A 19,103-nucleotide genomic window follows, 5' to 3' on the forward strand; every position below is an offset into this window, starting at 1 on the left:
TGTTTGTTTTTGTTAAAACTATACAAGTTTAATTCTCGCCAAATATGGTGAAAATATTGAAGAAAAAGTTATTTCCGATTTGTTTTTGTTTATAAAACGTTTCTAAATTTTTTTAACAATTTACTTGAAATAAAGTTCTCATTAGAAAACACAAATTTAATCGTAAGTTAATTTCAAATCAAACAAGATGACTTGTTTTCAGATTTTTTTTGTAAAAATGTTACGATTTAACTTCTAATGTCACTTAATGATTTGGCACGTGCTGGAAGATTCTTTGACCTTGCGACATTTTCTTGCACCAGTGGACATGCGTTTTCCATCTTCTTCAGTCCGCGTTGTTCATCTTCATTGAGAGCATCTTTCGCAGAAGCAAGCCTACACTCTGTAGTGTGATGCAAACTTAAGCTGTTTGCTTCGTCTTCATCTTGTGACAATATGCTTTCTTTTGTCGGATGAAGATTTTTGGAAAGTTGATGTTTATTGCTTGATGATGTTTGATGCAGTACACCGTCTTTACAATAGATTTCTTTATCTGAATCATTCTGTGGAGTCACAATAGCAGAGGCAGAATCCTTTGCTTCTTCTTCATCAACCTCTTCAATGCTCTCAATGGAACAAGCTTGGAAAAAAGGAAGTTTTTTGTCCAATTCTTTGAGAAGTTTTTCTTTGTCAATTCCTTTTTTACTGCGTTCCTCCTCAGCATAAGTGATAGCTCCTTTCGTGTTGTTGAACCACGCCTGGATCATGTCCGCTGCTGTCCTCCCTTGCTTCAATACAAATACATTTTATCAATTAGGACATGAATACGATTCTTGATTTCTGTTCATATCAACAAAAGGTTTTCATTACTTTGGACTTGTTTGTTTGTTTTATCTTTATCCTGCATTGCGGGAAAGCGGACTTGAGCGCTATGCATCGGTGTACGCCTTCCGACGTACACCTAACCCACGCTCAGCCGACGGCAATGTCTGTTTCCGGTTGTCTACTCTACTTATGACTTAAATTTGGTATTACTCGAAATTACTCGAAATCGATCACTGGGTGGAGGCAATTATCGTAAAGTTTCTTGCCCAGAGAAACAACAGCAAGTGCGAGTGGCTGGAGTCGAACATGCAGGCTCTCGACTGCGAGCCCAACGCACTAACCACTCGGCCACTGCTGTCGATCAAGTGTTAGCAGAATATCTGCAATAGCTTACGTCCCACCACAGTGCTATTTATGGGGCAACATATTTCTCGCTGAACATTAACAAAGTCTTGGATTAAATTTGCATATCCTGAAACACTTCATAATATTTCTTTCACATTGTAGTCATCTACATCGCCTATAAGTGTTCAAGCCAAAGTGATAACAGCAGCAGGCTACAGACAACAGCCTACCATGTTCTTAATTTCAATGTTTGCTCCATGAAGAATCAAGCTCTTTACAACTTTAGGTCGCGCCAACCTCACTGCCTCGTGGATGGCAGTGTCCCCTTCGCAATCCTTTTCATTGATTCTAGCTCCACATTCCAGCAAGTAGTTGACACAATCGACGAATCCAACTCGAGTGGCTACGTGCAGCGGAGTGTTTTGTAGCTGAAGTTAGTGTCAATAAAAGTGAAATCAAATTTCATTGGAAACAAGGTAATATTATTTAAATAACGTGACTTTTGTATATTTTTCCTCCATTCAAACAGTAAGATACTTTGATTTTAACTGATTTCTTCAAACTTTACCAACTAGCAAAAAGATTTCGATTTTGAGACACTCTTTAGAATCTTCTTTCTATACCAGGACGAAGAAAGTTTTTTCTAAAAATCAATCCGGCAAATATGTTAATTGATTTTAATTGGTAATCGCTTAATCTGCACAAGTCTGCCAGTAGGCTTCTACCTATGCAAAACCAATCATTGAGGTTGACTGCTTGAAAAAAAATTTTTTTTTAAAGGTAAATGTTTAATTGTTAATCTTTATCAAGTTTTCTACCAGCTTTTGATAACTGAGCTTTAGTTTATCTCATAAAACATTAATTATTTTCTTGCCTGATCTTTCTTGTTGACTTTGGCTTTATTTGCCACCAATATCTGCACGACTTCCAGGTTCGATCCCCGGCAGGCCCAATGAAGAGGAGTGTTGCATAACTGGGACATATAACAAATTTGTATTTTTTAAGGTCTTATGTTCCAGCACAGCAGTGCTCTTTTACTTAACGTTAACATCGACTATTGCAGAGTTGGAACACGCGAGTATTGATGATTGTGGCCATCACACCACAGTTCGTATGATGCTTTGGGTTCCGGTTGCGTGATGCACGAAAAAGTATAAGAAAATAAAAATAAAAACAAAGAATTAAATAAATGCAATTCCATAGTTGAAAAGGAGAGATCTTCCTGGCGTCAGCACTTCCTGACTACTCACTATAGAACAGCGAGCATTGTGTTTCGCTAACCATACCGGTGTAGCCTCCACACTAGCCATCAAGACTTTTCCAAAGACATGTGTTTCTCGGCAGTCGAGTGTAGCAGGAACTCAGCGATAGACACGTGTTTCGCCCATGAGTCTAGGCTCATCAGTACTGCACCACTAGTTCCTGCCACATAGTTACACCGGTACACCGGTATGGTTAGCGAAACACAACGCTCGCTGTTCTATAGTGAGTAGTCAGGTAGTGCTGACGCCAGGAAGATCGCTCCTTCTCAACAGTGCAACAGTGTCATATCCTTGGCGACAGTTGGCTTAGTCGTTTTCTTTCCACAAAGGTAAGAATTCAATTGACTGACAAAAGCAGCGGTTGAGAACTATGTGGTAGGAACTAGTGGTGCGGTACTAATGAGCCCAGCCTCATGGGCGAAACACGTGTCTATCGCTGAGTTTCTGCTACACTCGACTGCCGAGAAACACATGCAATTGCATTGTCACGTTTTGTTTTTGTTTGTCGTATGCAGGCTATTACACCCGGTGGTTGAAGATTTAGATTCAGTGAACGGGAATGCAAGGAAGCCAATCTTCGTGTCCACCTTCAAGCATGCTTTTAAGTGTCCTGCAAGAGACACAGCCGCATGCTCTTGAGCGGTGTCAAACCGGCGCCCTTTCGATTGCCGTTCCAGGGCTCTCACCACTCGGCTATGCAGCCGACAGTCACGTGACTAAAATGGTTGTGATTACCCAAATTGAAAAGCTAAAGTGGCGAGGTAGGCTATACATCAGTGGTTCCCAACCTTTTTGACCTTGCGGCACCCTATCAAAAAGACAAATAATTTGCGGCACCCTGGCAAAACTGGGTCAATTTTATGAGGTTTCTGTATTAAAAATAACTGTATGAAATAACACAGAATGAGTTGTACAGTATAGCGCGTGTAAATAAATGTATTTATTCAAAAGTCAGTGTGAAGTTTGGGCTTGACGTTTTGCACAAAGTCCCTTAATATCTGGGGGCATATTCGATAAAGCCACCCGCATTTCTTCCTCGACTTTAAGCAGTCGTTCTCGTTGTTTAGTTTTATGTTCGATAATACGGAAAATCAACTTTCACATAGGTATGACGTGGAAAGCTGCAGCAAAAGCACAATAGCTTTCTTTCCAGCGCAAGGATATTCATTTTGAATTTTTATCCAGAACTTGTCAAGAGGCATCGGCTTGTGCATAAGCTTAAAATTTCCATCGCTACGAATGTCAATTTATTCTTCTCCTTCTTTAAGATTCAAAACATTATCAAAGTCCAGTAAAAATGGATTTCTTACTCATGCGTAATTTTCCGTGAACAAGCTGGGAAAATATTCTTCCAATGATTTTAGGTGCTGACTAATTAATGAGACAATTTCTTTATTCTTCATTTCAAAGAAATGTGAAAGCATGTCAAAGTTTCCGTTCTCCACTTTTAAGGACCACATTTGCAGTTTTTCTCTCAGTGCTTTTATTTTATCGGTTGAAGTTGAGAGAGTTTCATGTTTGCCATTCACGTTATTTAAATGGTCGAAGATATTTACTAAATACGCTAATTTGGAGACCCAATTGTGTGCCGTGAAACGCAAAATAAAATCATGAAACCTGGCAATAACGATGGGTTTCAAACGTTTTTATGGAAAGAACAGCAACTAGTCAAAATCTCTTTCACGCTGTTTTTTCTGGACGAGAAAACAAAGGCATACCGCGGATTATCTACTTGCCGCCAGCGACTTCCCCACTAAATGATTCCCCAGAAAGGAGCCGGGAATAACTGGGAGACGCAAAACTTAATACGCACTGAAACTCGGTTAGAAAAAAATAAATTCTGCACTTAACGAGTTAAAGTTAAAATAAAGAATGGGCCGCAGTATTGCAATATCTCAATATCTCGCGGCACCCTTGAGCATTGCAATTGGCACCCCAGGGTGCCGCGGCACCCCGGTTGGGAACCACTGCTATACATCGATAGCTGGATTGACATGGGAAATTTTATAAAACATCATAGAAAACTTCTTTGTTGGTCACTAAAACAGAAAGCGTTACAAACAAAATGAAATATGTAGCCATACGGCTCTATACGGTTGTTCATATTATTAACTAAGATCAATACCTTATCCGTAGTGTTCACTTTGCTGCCTCGTTCAATGAGAAGACGGACGATGGCAGGTTGCTCGTACAAAGATGCTCTATGTAAGGCAGTCCGTTTGCACTTCAACAATAATAATTCAAGTTGTTTCAGGAACGAGGAGGCGACTGATTCTTAACTAATTCATCTACTTGTTTTAAAGTATCAGGTTTGGTGGCCGTGCTTAACTTTATTTATCGATGCATGTACCGCAATATTAGATCCTTTTATGCACGTCTTAAACCATTAAGGTTTTGCCACCTTTTCCTTTTGTTGGTTTTGTTACTGTATTTCTTTTTCACAATATCATTTCTTTTGCATTCTGACAAAGAAAAATAAATTAAATTAAATTGAAACATATATTGTGATTGGAGGTAAATTATTGAACTGCAATAAAAATGCAACAGTTTCTTTTTTTAATCTGCCACTATTTGGCTCGTCAGTTACGTTGCAGCCATACGTCAATTTTCATAGATAAAAGTCGATTGTTTGGCTGGCTTGGCCGTGAAGTGGGCTAGCAGGGCTTTGGAGTCTATTCGATGTAAACTATGGACAATTAATTTTTTGATAATTTCAGCTCGGTCGATACAATGAAAAATTCGCATTATTGTTTTTACATTAAGCTTTCTAAAAATGCAGCAGCAAAAGCTTATAATTTTCGCTTTTTTATAATTTCGCTGATTCACGGATACTGTGTGCAGACAATCAACAGCACAGTAGGACTTTTTAAACAAGAATGTTTCCAAAAGCTTTAAAAGCTAAACGGAGTTTGGTCACGACACAAAAGTGTTTCACTTTTGTTTTATGAGTTTTTTTTTTCAGAGCAACTTGTTCACCCCTTTGTAAGTGTCATATGGGTGCCAGATGAGTATTTGTAAAACAACTTTATTATTTGTTGTTCTTAAAGATTGTCAGTCAATGCTTATTTCAAGGGATACGCATAGCACCGTTGGAAAAACTTAAGTACAAAACATAAAGTAAATCTTCTATAAATGAGCCCCTTTAAAGTAAATGCTGCAATGAGTAAATAAAACCAAGTCAAGCATACCGAATCCACTGCATTGACATCACCGCCATCATCCAGATACTTTCGAACAGTTTTTATCTTTCCGCTAGATGCCGCCATAAAGAAGTCATACTGGGAGATCGGCTCAGTCGGATCAGGCTGAAACAAGCAAATGCATTTCGATGCGGCCGTTTCGCTTAAAATGACTAACCGGCAATTTCAATTTTTCCTCAAGCAGCAACATAGGTTTTTTGCAACTTAATGTCATTACGAGTACAATGGCAACTTTAGTAGCATCGTCAGTATTATTGTTCGAAGTAAATTGAACAATTGTGAAAATGAGATTAGGGTACAAGCAAATTATTTATGTATGAATGAAAATAGGGATGAAAACCGACAAAGATGTCATCAAAGGAACAAAAACAAAGCTTCAATTATTAAACTTTGATTTTATTTAAGTAACCTAGATTTTTACTGAAAAAAATAATAAGTTACAGTTTACAGATTGTTTTTCATTTTCAAACAAACAAAGTATCAGAACTTTCTTGAGGAAATGCCACTGCCAATTGACTACAAATACGCATGGAACTTTTAAATTGTTCTGCTGGAACATAAAAAAAAAGTAAAAAAGTAAAAAAAACATAAAAAAAAGTAAAAAAGTTAAAAAAAAAGTAAAAAAAAGTAAAAAAAAGTGGAAAAAAAGTAGAACAAAATAATTTTGTCACATTAGGCTACTTTCAAACCTCTTCCTCTTGTCCTGGAAGAAATTGCAATCGCCCAAGATGAATTCTGGACGGTTTTCGTTTTTCCATTGACCCTTTTCCCTGTTTAGGGTTAGAAATGGTAGAAATTTTCCTGCCCCCAGTGGTCCCTCCAGAGCCCAAGCCAACGTTGGGTAAGCTTTTCCTTGTTGACCTTTCCGATTGTGGAACGATCTGGTTGGTCGAAACTTTTCGCAACATGTTTATTTTTGGTTGCGTTTAAAAGTCATGAAACATAAAATTCTACACGTTGTTTCTGAAAGTACCTATTTCAGCATCTTTTTATTTAAAAACACCTTTAATACAACTTATAATACAACAGGGTATATTCTATGGTATTTAAAAACAATTTGTCGGTTTATAGTCTATATTTTATTCTAACGATTTTGATTAAAACTGATATTTTACAAGGTAAAATAGTTAAATTAGTAAAACACTTGCAAAAAATGTTGCACAAGATACGTCATCAAAAACGATTTAATTTAACTTTCTGGCACTTCATAGTTTGTTATTTTTCAATGTACAAAAATTTTATATGCGACAAATTAAACTAAAACACGACAACTAGCGTATGGAAGATGCGGAGTCTTAAAAAATTGGAAATGATTGTGGCTCAAAATCTTGCAAATATGACTCGGATGTTTGAATTGAGACCGCTGGCGATTAAGAATGGAGGTAGCTTGAAAATATAACTTCAGACGTGTTGGCCCCAGTTGAAGCAGTTTGCAAGTAGACTACATATTTAATGCCACTTATTCTATCATTAGATTGATGGGCATTAGCTTGGTGTATCATTCAAAATGCATCAAAAGGTTCTTGTAAAATTGTAGATATTTCTAATTTCTGTACCTGCAGTAGGCTATTAATATGCCATATAATGATTATACCATATCTACAATTCACCATAAACTTTGTTTATTAAATTATAGATAAATAAAACAGAGTAACCTTAGCGGGTTTAACATACGGTACTTTTTTACAACAAAAATATAACATAATTAAAATAAACTCTAACGGTATCGACACGTACGTGTGTCCTCATCAGGAATTAAATCTGCAATATACATTAAATGAAAAATCGTAAGATAAATTTGCCTTTGCACTGCAACTGTAACGACACTCTGGACTGAAAAGCACAAATTGAAACAAATGATACAGGAATGATTACCAGTAAATTATGCGGTGGTATGTATGAAAAAGTATGTTAAACCCGCTAAGGTTACTCTGTTTTATTTCTCTATGGTTCAACAAAACAAAACTGTCTGCCAAAGCTTTAAATTATAGATATAGCCAGTCTAAAGTTAATAGCTAAAGTAACTTATAGAAGCCTAGCCTGGGAATCTGCTAACCAGTTACCATGGCGCGAGGTCAAGTGCAATCGAAATTAATCACAATCTTTAACAGATATCGCGTCAAATCATCAAGGTTATCCTGCTTAGCAGTGTACCAACGATGCACCAACCAAATTAGCTACTGAAGCTCGCGTATGCAGCGTTTTCTTGATGTAGAACTTTATGATCAACAACTACGTATATGATGCTTTCACATAATTGACCTCTTTGTCGACTTTTAACCTTTATTATCAATTCAAACGTTTATTTTGTGTCCTCCTCTGTAGTTTAAAAATATTTTGCCTCAGGTGAAGAACGGTAACATCATCTTCAAGATACGAAAGTTGGTTTGTTACAGCTGTAGATGTAGAAACTTTGTTATGCTAACATAAAATTAAACTAATAACTACTGACAACTTTTTACATTACTACATGTCTACTTGTCTGTAATTTTTCATAAATTTTGCTTAACATTAACTTCGCTGCTGTTGCTACACATTTCCAACTGGCGCAAGTTCCATCAAGTTCCATCTCTGCTGATAGAGGATTTGTTGAATTTATCAAATATGAATAAGCACTTTGAAATGGTGACGACATTGTGAATATGATGTATAACTAATTACTGCTTATGTCATCACCTATGACATAATTGCAAATCCATGAATCGTTTCCCTGTTCAGGCCACGCACATCTGGAGTTTTCCAAAGGCACCACATGCCTGCCTAATGCTGGTTAATCCATTTTAATGCGGACGGCGCGATTCCAACTTTGATGTCGTCGAAAGAGCTTAGTCAACTTGCCAAGGTTTTCATTCACTTACAATCCATAATCTCATATACTTAAAATTTATTCTTTAAAGCCTAACCTGGTTTGATTTAGGCTACTGTAGCTATGGTTAAAGTGCAAAAGGATAACTTCACAAAAGCATTCTTTATGTCACTATGACGTTATTTTTTCGGCTGCATAGCCAAGTGGTGAGAACACTGGAACGGCAATCGAAAGGGCGCCGGTTCGACACCACTCAAGAGCATGCGGTTGTGTCTGTGGCAGGACACTTGAAGGCATGCCTGAAGGTGGACACGAAGATTGGCTTCCTTGCCTTCCCGTCCACTTAATCTAAATCTTCAACCACCTGGTGTAAGCCTGGATACGACAAACAAACAAACAAAACGTTACTTTTGGCATGAACTACTTTCATTCTTTGCAGAATTTAGACAAGGAGCATTTTCTACCCTATATACATTCGCTTGCATTATTGCACAAAAAGAATTTTTATGGGCCAATACATAAAAAACCCGCTTGCCAGCAAGATTGAAAACTGATTTGCAAAATATGGCCATGAAGGCTGGATTGTGTTTTGATTTTGATGAAAAACAACTTCTTCAACAACTTACACAGACGCTTGAAGCCAATAAAATGTTTTCAATCATTAAAAAATTTTATAAAAGAAACAGGTTAAATTGTCAACTCAATATCTCTATTTGAAATAGACTGCTGCATACAGGTTTACACATAATGTACATTAGCAGTGTACATTATAAGTCGCAGGTGGATAGATACAATCTTCTTTTTTGCTTGAGCTACTGAGGCCAATGGTCTATACTTTCACCACCTCAACTACGATAGCGATATTCCTCGGAATACGCTGAAAAGCTACTAGACAGTAGAGAGCAGTCAGTGCTTTGTTTCATCGTGCTGGCAACCGAGAAACGGAGTGGCTTCTTTGCTGCAAATTCAGGAGGTTGGATGCATGCAAGAATAGGAGAAATTTTCTAATGGTGTGGCACACGAGCATCCGGTCACTGTGCGCAAGACGCTGTTGATGGCATGGTCGATGTTGTAGCAGTGAGCACTGTGGCACTAAACAGGTGCACATTACTGTGCTGAAGAGTAGACAAGGGCTAGGACTGCTATACGCAAAGTGTCGGCTTTCGCCCCCCAGCTGGAGCCTTCCAGACGCTTCAATGGCGCAACGCAAGATGACAGTTTATTGCGCAGTGACACCAAGTGATGGCGGTTTGTGAGCGATCTGCATGAGTTTTCACCACTTGCTGAACTTTAACGGAAAGCGTAGATCACAATCTCATTGCTGCCGTGGAAACTTCAATATCTGTATGGTCGATATAAGAGGCATGCTCATTGCTCACTACAGTCTGGATCACACTAAGCATACAATGAATATAATTTTGTTTGATAATGATTGGGTGTAGGGCTGTAGGCCCTACACACTGAATAATGAAACCAAAGACTGGTCTTCCCTCACACTTCTCGATATGGTCAGGAAAAACATCTCCAACCTGGGGTAGGCTCTCGGCCTTGTTGGGCTCGTATGACGATGATGTCTGCAGTCCGATCGTTGGTAGTTTGGCAATAGTTTCTAATCTTTTCTTCGTTTAGACTTGTAGATCCTAGTTGATTGAAGGTGAAAATCTCCAAACGAAGGAAATCGCTTTGAAGATTAATCTTGTCAGTTTCGTACACTTTAAGATGGTTGAACCACTGATGATTAATATTAAGTCCCGGTAACCAAGATGGACATAGTAAAGCTTCCGCTTGTTGTTTAAATATTCTTGTTTTGGAATTGTTCCGTCTACTTGGTACCGTTAAATGAAGAGCAGTTCTTGAAACTACGTTGCTCAACCGCATATAGGCTACCCCCAGAGTTAAACCAGCGCTGTTTGATCTTTTTTATGGATAAATTTATGATAAATTCTAACTCTTAACCAATTATAAAGCGATCGGAGCGGACACTATTTGTGACGTTGCAATTGCTTGATACAATGTTCGTTGTTATAAGTTATTAAACTATACTGTATATTCTTATATTACGGTAATTTGTTTACAGTACATAAGATGTCAACATTCTTCTTTCAAATTTTTAGTGTAAAATATTAAAGTTTTACAAAACCTTGTTGCAATCAACCGTCTTTGTAGTGCAATCGGTTTGCTGTAAGTCGAAAGGTTGTTGGTTCGAACCCACCTAAGGACGATGTTTTCTCAGTTTCGTTTGCGAATCAAACTGTCAGATGGAAGATCTATCAATTAGCATCACATTCACTTCGGTTCAAAACTTCCAATTACTGCGTTTAGTATGAGCAGAGATGGGCAAGATCACCAGTATTGGTGATCTTGAAGATCAAGATCACCAAGAATAGGTGATCTTGAAGATCAAGATCAAGATCACCAAACTATGTGATCTTGAAGATCAAGATCAAGATCGTGATCTTCAAGATCCAGATCACTTTCAAGATCACTTTTTTTGTACTTGAAAAAAAATTAAGTTTTTGATCAATTATGTTGCAAAAAATAATCACTATAAGCAACCTGGGTAAAGGCATATAGTTGGTATTGCTAACTTTTACTTTTAACTACTCGATCGCTGGCCTATTATTGTAATAAGTTCGTGACTGTTGCTATTAGGCCTATCAATTGCTGACGTGGTTTGCGTAGAACCGCAACGTCACACCCAAGGCCGAGGCTAATTACAGTTGCACGGTACTGAAAAGTCGCAAAATTTGCAATTAGTTTTATACTTTTTATTTATAATAAATAAATATAAACTTTGAACTGCATCATTTTTTACCAAATTTTTGTCTGGTTCATGTGGGAATTTTTATTCGTGTTACTAAGTAGTTTTAAGTTTCATTGCATTAGGTCAATGTTTATTGTACTATTTACCCATCTGGCAACTTTGATAGTGTTGTCTGCTTTCAAAAACGTTCAGAGGTTTGCGGTCAGACAAACCACTCCATATTCAGACCTTAAACAAGTCTTGGTCTGGTTGATTTGCTGCAATAAACCACTTTACATGACCAAAGTCGGCTAGAGTCCAGATTTTTTAACACCGCCATTCTAAACTTTTGAAACATCTAAAATTGAGTCAAAGAAAGCAAACATTTTTTTTAAATTCACACATGGAACTTGTGAACAAAGTTAAATCATTTTTTATTATACGTCAACATAAAGTACACGGAGGTTGACTTTTTTTCAATTTTGAAATGGCAACGCTGACCAGATTAGATGGTGACTTTAAATCGTCTTTTGTTGGACACATATTATATTAACAGTGGCTTAATGTTAGTAGTTGCCACTAACTACTTTGTACAGTACGAGTTCTAAAAAAAGCTTCTATCTAGTAGGTAAAGTTCGATTTCAAAGTGATCTTGATCTTATTGTTTTTCAAGATCAAGATCACACAAAAAAAGTGATCTTAGATCAAGATCAAGATCACCAAAAAAAAAGTGATCTTCAAGATCAAGATCACGCCCATCTCTGAGTATGAGGTCTACAACATCGCTATTGCTGTGCTTTGATGGAGTAAAAACGATCTAAAGTCTCATTTTGTTTCTCAATAAAAAATGATTAGTTTTAATTAACATTTTTAGAAAATTTGTTTTAGACTAAAGCTGAAACGATTAGGATCAGTATTTTTCCAAATGAACTCCCAAGGACACCAATGAGCAAAACTTTCTGAACAATCTAGAAAGCACAACGATTTCTAAAACTCGCAAAACGATCTACGTTTGGACGCTGCAACTCTCGTATAGACGCATGAAATTAACCTAACAACAAAGAAGGCGTATATCAGGCACCGAAAGCGCAACGTGTTCAAAGTAAATAGAAAACAATAATTAAAACGTCTTGAGATAGCCACTGTTGAAAAACAAGCAAGAACTTTTCGTAGGCTGCAAGGCACAAGCAGTGCATAAACGTTAGAAGAAAAGCAATTGAATTGGAGAATAAATGATTTATTGAAAGATCCCATTCTTATGGAAGTTGTCGATTCCGTAGATGCAGGCACAGACAAAGAATTGACTGTTTGTTCATGAAAAAAAAAAAAAAAACTTTCTTGCACCCCTTTGTGGAATTCCAACTCTGAGTAGACCTTAATTTGAATTAGCTTGGATGATTTTTTGATGCATGCAGATCATGCGGCGCTGGTTTGACTCTCGAGGTGTGCGCTTGAGCAACGCATTCTAAGGATTGCTCTTCATTGAACGGCACTTAATGGATGGAATAATTCCCCGCAACAACACTTCGACAATCGGAAACTTCACCCTGTCAATCTCGGTGACTGGCCTTGCGTCAGTAGTTCGAATCCTTTACAAGTATGCAAAAACTGTCAGGATTAAGCTCTTAAAACAGCTTTCACAGTTTGAGGATAAAAATTCAATCAATCAATATACACTTTGGTTATGCAAAGTGCAGGAAGAGTCCATCACTACAAGCTGCATCACAAATAATGCATGGACTTCTAAATAGTAGTATCTGGACTGAAAACGCAGTGGACAACAGTAGGCCAAACAGTTGGTACAACAGTTGGCCAACAGTGAGCCAACAGGGTTAGTTACTTCGCTGTTGGCCCACTGTTGGCCAACTGTTGTACCAACTGTTTGGCCTACTGTTGTCCACTGCGTTTCCAGTCCAGATTCTACTATTTAGAAGTCCATGAATAATGTTTTGTGCTTCCACTAGTTTTTAGCCATCGTGATGCTGATGAAATTCTTTCTGATGTATATACGTGATAAAGAAAGTAGACTACACTTGATGCATCGAAACAAGCGTTCTTCTCTGAAATGATCAGATTTACTACAGTATTTCGAAGTTCTAACTATATACAGTAAAAGTAAAGCTACACAATTGTTTTCATAGGTCCGAACCTGAGGTAGATCAATTAGTATTGTAATTGGAATTGGGTGTAATTAATTACATATTCTCACGTAATTGTAATTATAATTTTAATTGAAACTTTTTATGGCTGTGTGATTGTAATTTCAAGATATGTTGCTCTAAATTACAATTGCATTTGATAAGTTGCAGGCGTGTTATCAGCACTTTGTTGATCCGCTAGTTGGGGTTCAAAAGCGACTTCTACATTTCAACCTAACGTTTATCAAATGCAACTTTACTTGTCTTTAAAAAACTCAAACTCTAAGAAAATCATCATTGAACATAAATATTGAAGCATTTAATTTTTTTCAATTGAAACATCCGACATGGAATTAATAACATTGAAAAGACATTGTAATTTAAAAGTTTCAAAACAAATTAATTGTAATGTGATTAAACATTTTAGTGGTGTAAATGTAATCTATTTGAACTGAAAATTGTGTAATTGATCCAATTCTGATCTGAGCAAACCTAGAAAATGCATGAAGAGATTAACTTCGAACCTCTCAATTTCGCACCACTTGCGCATTCATGGTAAAGTAAACATAGCGGTCTTGTAAAGACAAGTGAAGAATATTATCTTTAAAGAGAACGCAGTCTATTTCATGCGTTACAGCATTGATCAGTTTCATACTAGACTACCACGGTTGTCTGTATAATGTCTTTTCAACAATAATTTACAAGTAAACAATGGTAATAAGTAATAACAGTGTTTCATTTTGACTGTTCTTTTCATCAGACAAATGTACACCACTGGATGATACATTTCTCAGTGCTTTCTGTACAGCATTCGTTGTTGCTCGGTTTGTATTCATCTTCGAAGTAACCAACTTCCAACTCAGGAGTATCAGCTTAAAAACATACAAAATATTTAAGAAATTTTGAAAATATCACTACGATCTAGCATCCTACATAAATTTCTTGAGGTATGGCTTTTTGCTCAATTGCAAAAAAATGGAATCATTCGAAAATAAATTAATCTTCGTTGCAGCCTGGTCGCTATTACTTGCATGCAACAAGCAGGCTACCGGTACCAGGAGCTTCTAGCTAACAACATCTCTCCGCTGATTTTCACAAAGCTTAATGCAAATGAAAAAACTAAGACTAAATAAATATAATGAAACCCAACTTACAACTGGAACTAGTTGTTGCAGTTGGGGCTTTGTGTTCTGCTGTCACGATTTTACGGTTCATGTCTGAAACAGAAAAGACTTAAGTTGTGGATTGATAAGTAATGTTAAAAAATATTGCTGATTGTTTGCCTTGTAGACTACCAGATTTTTGAAATTCTACTATGTCGGATGAAGTAGGTCATGTACACTTTACAACAGTCAAAACCCAAGATTATCTGATTATATATTTTATTTCTATGTGAATAGGTTTAACGCATATAAATAGTTTAGTAATTGTAAATTATCAAACAACAATTTTAAATTAGTACCTGGGGGGTCTAATGTAGGAGTGGTGATGGCAAATAATAAGAATAATAAAGTAAGTTTAAAAAAGGTTAAGAAAAATATGGTCTAAGTCTAAGCTAATAGACTTTGACTTTTCCAATGTTTCAATTTTCAACTGTTACTGATGTTGTGAGTTTTAGCATCTGTGCTCTTTATGTTTTTTAATTTGTATTTTTTCCTTACCCGACATTGTCTTTGTTGAAAATGAGATGTCTTTAAATAAAAAAATTTCTTCTATACACCTTTTGTCATGCAACTTTTATTGGCTGTTTGAATTATAAAATACGTGATTGCTGTAACAACTGTCAGAATCACTGCATCTGCAAATTCACATTCTTGAACTACACATTTTATTGCTTTAAAATCTTAAAGTAGGCTATTGCACCGAATAACCCTTAGAAAATATCTTCAACCGACGAAAGAAATCTAATTTACAGACGTAGTTTTTTAAAAGATTAGTAGATCTTTAAACGTTTTTAGAAATTGTGTTGCTTTAAGAAATGGAAAACACTTCATGATCTAAATATAACATATTTGATTAGGCTCTATTTTTGTCTAGAGTATCAATATGTTGGATGAAGCTTTCTATACGGAAGCATAACAAATGTCTGCAATGCAAACCGCTAAAAGCAAAGCAAAATCAGTCATTATATTTATTCACCAAGCAGCCAATATCGCTTAAGTGGTCAATAATAAAAACCTTTCTTCTCGAACTTAGAAAGCTTCTTTACAGACTACGGTACATTTTTAATTTTGGCGAAAGCTACCACTGACGCTGGCCGGTCAGAGAGATAGACAGAGTGAAGTTTCTAGTTGTTGTTGAAGTTTTGTTGATTGTTAATTATTCCATCCACTCGGTGCCACTAAATAGTAGGTTTCCTTGAAATGCGTTCTTCAAATGACACAATCCGAGAATTGAATCCTTGCGCTATTGGGGTGGATAACGTAAACTTTCTCTGAATGAAAAATACCCTGTTTGGCACCTCATAAAAACAACTAAAAATTTAAACTTCTGAAGTTAGCATCATAAGTTGGCAACACATGTGACAATAATGTTTTTTTTTTTTTTTTCTGCGCCAAAATACATCGCTAACGTACATCCATACTTTTTACTTCCCGTTGACGCTCTGTTTATGACGGGCTGCTTGTTATGTGACTTTATCTTCATCAATTTTTGAATGCCATCAACAGCATAATTACTTCTTATTGCTCAGAGAGGAAGAAATGGAAATTAATAATTTTATTGACTGTATCAAATCAAACATCAGATTGACTTAAAGACATAAATAATCATCTCAATATAAGAGGAAAGTCCTCATTTAGACTTGCTTACTTCAATAGACTTCGTTTCTGTATCATATTTACAGAAGCTTTTGACTTGTTGACTCAAACGGTTTCTGCCGATGAAAATATTTCATCATATTATTGAAAATATTTTTGATGAAAATATGATTTTGATGATTTGAGTCGATAGGAGAAAGTTGAACATCTCTGTTTCTAAAAAGCTTTATCCTTTCATACCTTTTAATTTAAACTTATACTGCTAATGTCGATGCTGGATATAAAACATAAACGGACAGTGGTGCTTGCTATTTAGAGTATGCTTGTATAGTTTTGTTTACCGTACTAAAACTAAAACTTTTGTTCACAGCGTAGCCTGATATATTTCCTGTTTTAATAAGATGGAAGTGCAAGAAATAAACCTTACCTGGCAACCTTTCTATGAGCAAACAAAGAAGCACAATAAGCTACCTGTCCTCGCGAGATTAAGATCGATGTTCAAGGTGTTGATGATGAGCTTATTTGTTTGAACATACAAGCGGAAATGCGAAGGAGCTTTAAATTCAGCCAACAGTAAAGTCATTTGGTGTGCACATCTTACAGTGTCTTTAGTGTTTCAAACATTGTGTAAAAATGTCACCACATGCGTGCACTGCCTATATTCGCCACTGATTTTGGTGGATCGGCAATTCTTGACGAAGTCCTGGATGCTGGATTTAGGGATGTAGTAGGGCTGCTGTAAATTGCCAAAGACTCTGTAGCTAATAAACAAACAGAACTGCCTGGGTTTATTCAAACTTAATAATTTATTGTTTAATCCAATTTGAAAGCTATAATCCTCTAGTTGCCACATCATTTGAGTATGTAAGTCCCAGCTTCAGTCTTTGTTGTGCACAACTTCTATTGCTGGAACGCATGGTTTAAGCAGCGCTACCTCTGTACATAAATATTCTTATTTTTACAACCAAATTCTCAAATTTGCTTTAATGAAGCCTTGATTGCAGAGATATCCAAACTTTTTCCTAGGCGGCCAAATTTGATAATGCGGCAATGCCGCGGGCAAACAATCTCTGATAATTCTGCTTTGCTCGAAGACACATGCATTATCTGTATAGTAACATAGTGTGATTTAAATTTAGTTTTAATGTCACTTTCATACAACAAAGCGATATGCAGGTTTAAGAAATTTGTAAAATAGCCTAAGCTGCATATCACAAGATATGATAAGTCAAGTTATAAGTTATCTGCTTTTCCATTGTAAATTGAAACATTCAAAAATTTGTTGAAACGCATTTAGGTTGATGTGGAGGCTGAAACTAACTTGATTTCAATACCCAGGCCAAGTCTGATTCGGGGTTAGTAGTAGACGAGCGTAAAACATCGCTTATGCGAGAGTAGCTCAATTTGATCTCAAGCGGACCGAGAACGTCTGCTCCCACAAATGTGTTGAGGCGGACAAGCTTTCTTTGCAAAACGCTCGCATCTGTGGACATTTTATTTAGTTGTTGGAAAAAATGCACAAGGGAAAGATGTTGCTGTCGACTTCGGCACTCGGCGTTGCAGCCATGGTCATCGTGTGAGCCTCTGAAGCCGATGATCTATCTTTTAACCTTCCCAGATTTACAATGTTTCCGGACTATGCTAGAAGGCTACTAAAGAGCAGCCAGTCTTTGGTTTCTTCATCCACGACGCGCCGGCCTTCCACTTCATTAGGTGACGAAGATGGTACAATAGTTGATGATGTGGTCTGCAGTCTGTTCCTCAACACCACATTCACAAGAAGAGGAAGAGGCTATTCCCTTAACTGGTGCATGGTTGAGCGGAAAAGCCAGACGCCCACACGGAGACGTTTGAGGCGCACCTGCGCAGTGGCAGTGAAGCTCAATTAGCTGGAGGTAAGCCGGAGCCTCATCAACGTTTACGCAGAAAAAGGTGAACAGCAATAAGTCTTTTTCAATTGCTGCAAAATTCCCAAAGCGGTTGTTGAATTTGCTAGCATGGAAATGAGTGAATGCTAGACTGTATCACGGTATCACTCACTACTATACTTTTCAAAACAGCAATGGCTGATGTCGCAATTATGACGCAAAAATGATTTTAAGTCTTCTAGCCCAACTTTTCTCATTTTTTCATGGAAATACTGTCCATTAAATTTTTAAATGCCAGTTGAGTTGATATGATTTCTATTTGTCTGCAGCCCAAAAATAACACATTGTGCAACAATAAGCGCGGCCATACAAAAATGTATCGCTGCCCGGGTTTGGCCAGCGGGCCTTATTTTGGACACCCCTGCTTTGTATATACTCACATTTCTTAATCTGGGACCCATAATCTTAACATCAAAAGATAGAAACGGTTTAAAAAGAAAAGTTTTAACAAAAGATAGAAACGATTAAACTTCATACTTGAAATATTAATGGCAGCCTGAAATTATTTCCAACGAAGAACTAGCAACGGAGTTTAAAGATTAACTGTTCCATGGACCAGTCTTCAGAACGCCTTTTATCAATTACGTAAATTTTATATCGTTTTTTGTTTTATTTTATCGTGAGCATTTTTATGGTGTTTGACAAGTTTAACAATCTTTTGTGCATAATTGTGCAAACTAATTTAATCTTCCATGTTAAATATCGATAAATCATGGTCAAATGTAAGGTTTTTTCAATCCATGCTGACTGCTTATACTCGATTGAAATATTCTACTTTTATAAAGTGGCAACCCTGTGAATTAATTTAGGTCAATTTTTTTTTTTGAAATATGAACCATAGTAAGAGTTTAGCAAAAGTTGCAAGTTGAAAGCATAAGTTTTTTGGCATGAAGGAAACCAAGATTGGCTTGCCTTGCTGTCCACTGAATTTATATCTTGAATCATTAGTCATAAGCCTGGATGCGACAAAAAAATGAAATAAATCCATTTATAGTTTTTTGATTTCTGTTTTTTCTGTTTGGTATATGTACTTTTTTGCTGTTGTTGTTGTTGAATAAACCTCTCGATCTTGCTGAGTGTGATGCTCTCGGCGTGCCGCAGCTAGAGAATGATGAAGC

General features: G+C 36.7%; 1 protein-coding gene and 1 long non-coding RNA gene across 2 annotated transcripts; both read right to left on the reverse strand.

Moving 5' to 3' along the window:
• Positions 1-227: 227 nt before the first annotated feature.
• LOC145782315 (uncharacterized) lies at positions 228-6,519 on the reverse strand. The gene is made up of 6 exons (XM_082594103.1): positions 6,301-6,519; positions 5,600-5,716; positions 4,537-4,635; positions 2,024-2,122; positions 1,380-1,577; positions 228-767 (listed from the first exon to the last, which is right to left on the reverse strand). The coding sequence occupies exons 1-6, from the start codon at positions 6,517-6,519 to the stop codon at positions 228-230; spliced, it is 1,272 nt and encodes a 423-aa protein (XP_082450229.1).
• Positions 6,520-13,207: 6,688 nt separating this feature from the next.
• LOC145782549 (uncharacterized) lies at positions 13,208-15,200 on the reverse strand. The gene is made up of 3 exons (XR_014290846.1): positions 14,960-15,200; positions 14,453-14,515; positions 13,208-14,170 (listed from the first exon to the last, which is right to left on the reverse strand). It is a non-coding gene; the product is annotated as an uncharacterized LOC145782549 (long non-coding RNA).
• Positions 15,201-19,103: the final 3,903 nt, after the last annotated feature.

This window comes from Aplidium turbinatum, chromosome 13 (assembly GCF_918807975.1).
Source record: "Aplidium turbinatum chromosome 13, kaAplTurb1.1, whole genome shotgun sequence".
Classification (NCBI taxonomy): Eukaryota; Metazoa; Chordata; class Ascidiacea; order Aplousobranchia; family Polyclinidae; genus Aplidium; species Aplidium turbinatum.

What these genes read in the sequence shown, in the direction of transcription:
- LOC145782315 (XM_082594103.1), bottom strand. Translation starts at nt 6,519, where the DNA reads ATGTTGCGAAAAGTTTCGACCAACCAGATCGTTCCACAATCGGAAAGG. An exon ending in ATGTCAATGCAGTGGATTCG is followed by an intron (nt 4,636 to 5,599) that starts GTATGCTTGACT and finishes TTATTGTTGAAG; the next exon opens with TGCAAACGGACTGCCTTACA. An exon ending in AAGTGAACACTACGGATAAG is followed by an intron (nt 2,123 to 4,536) that starts GTATTGATCTTA and finishes TATATGTCCCAG; the next exon opens with TTATGCAACACTCCTCTTCA.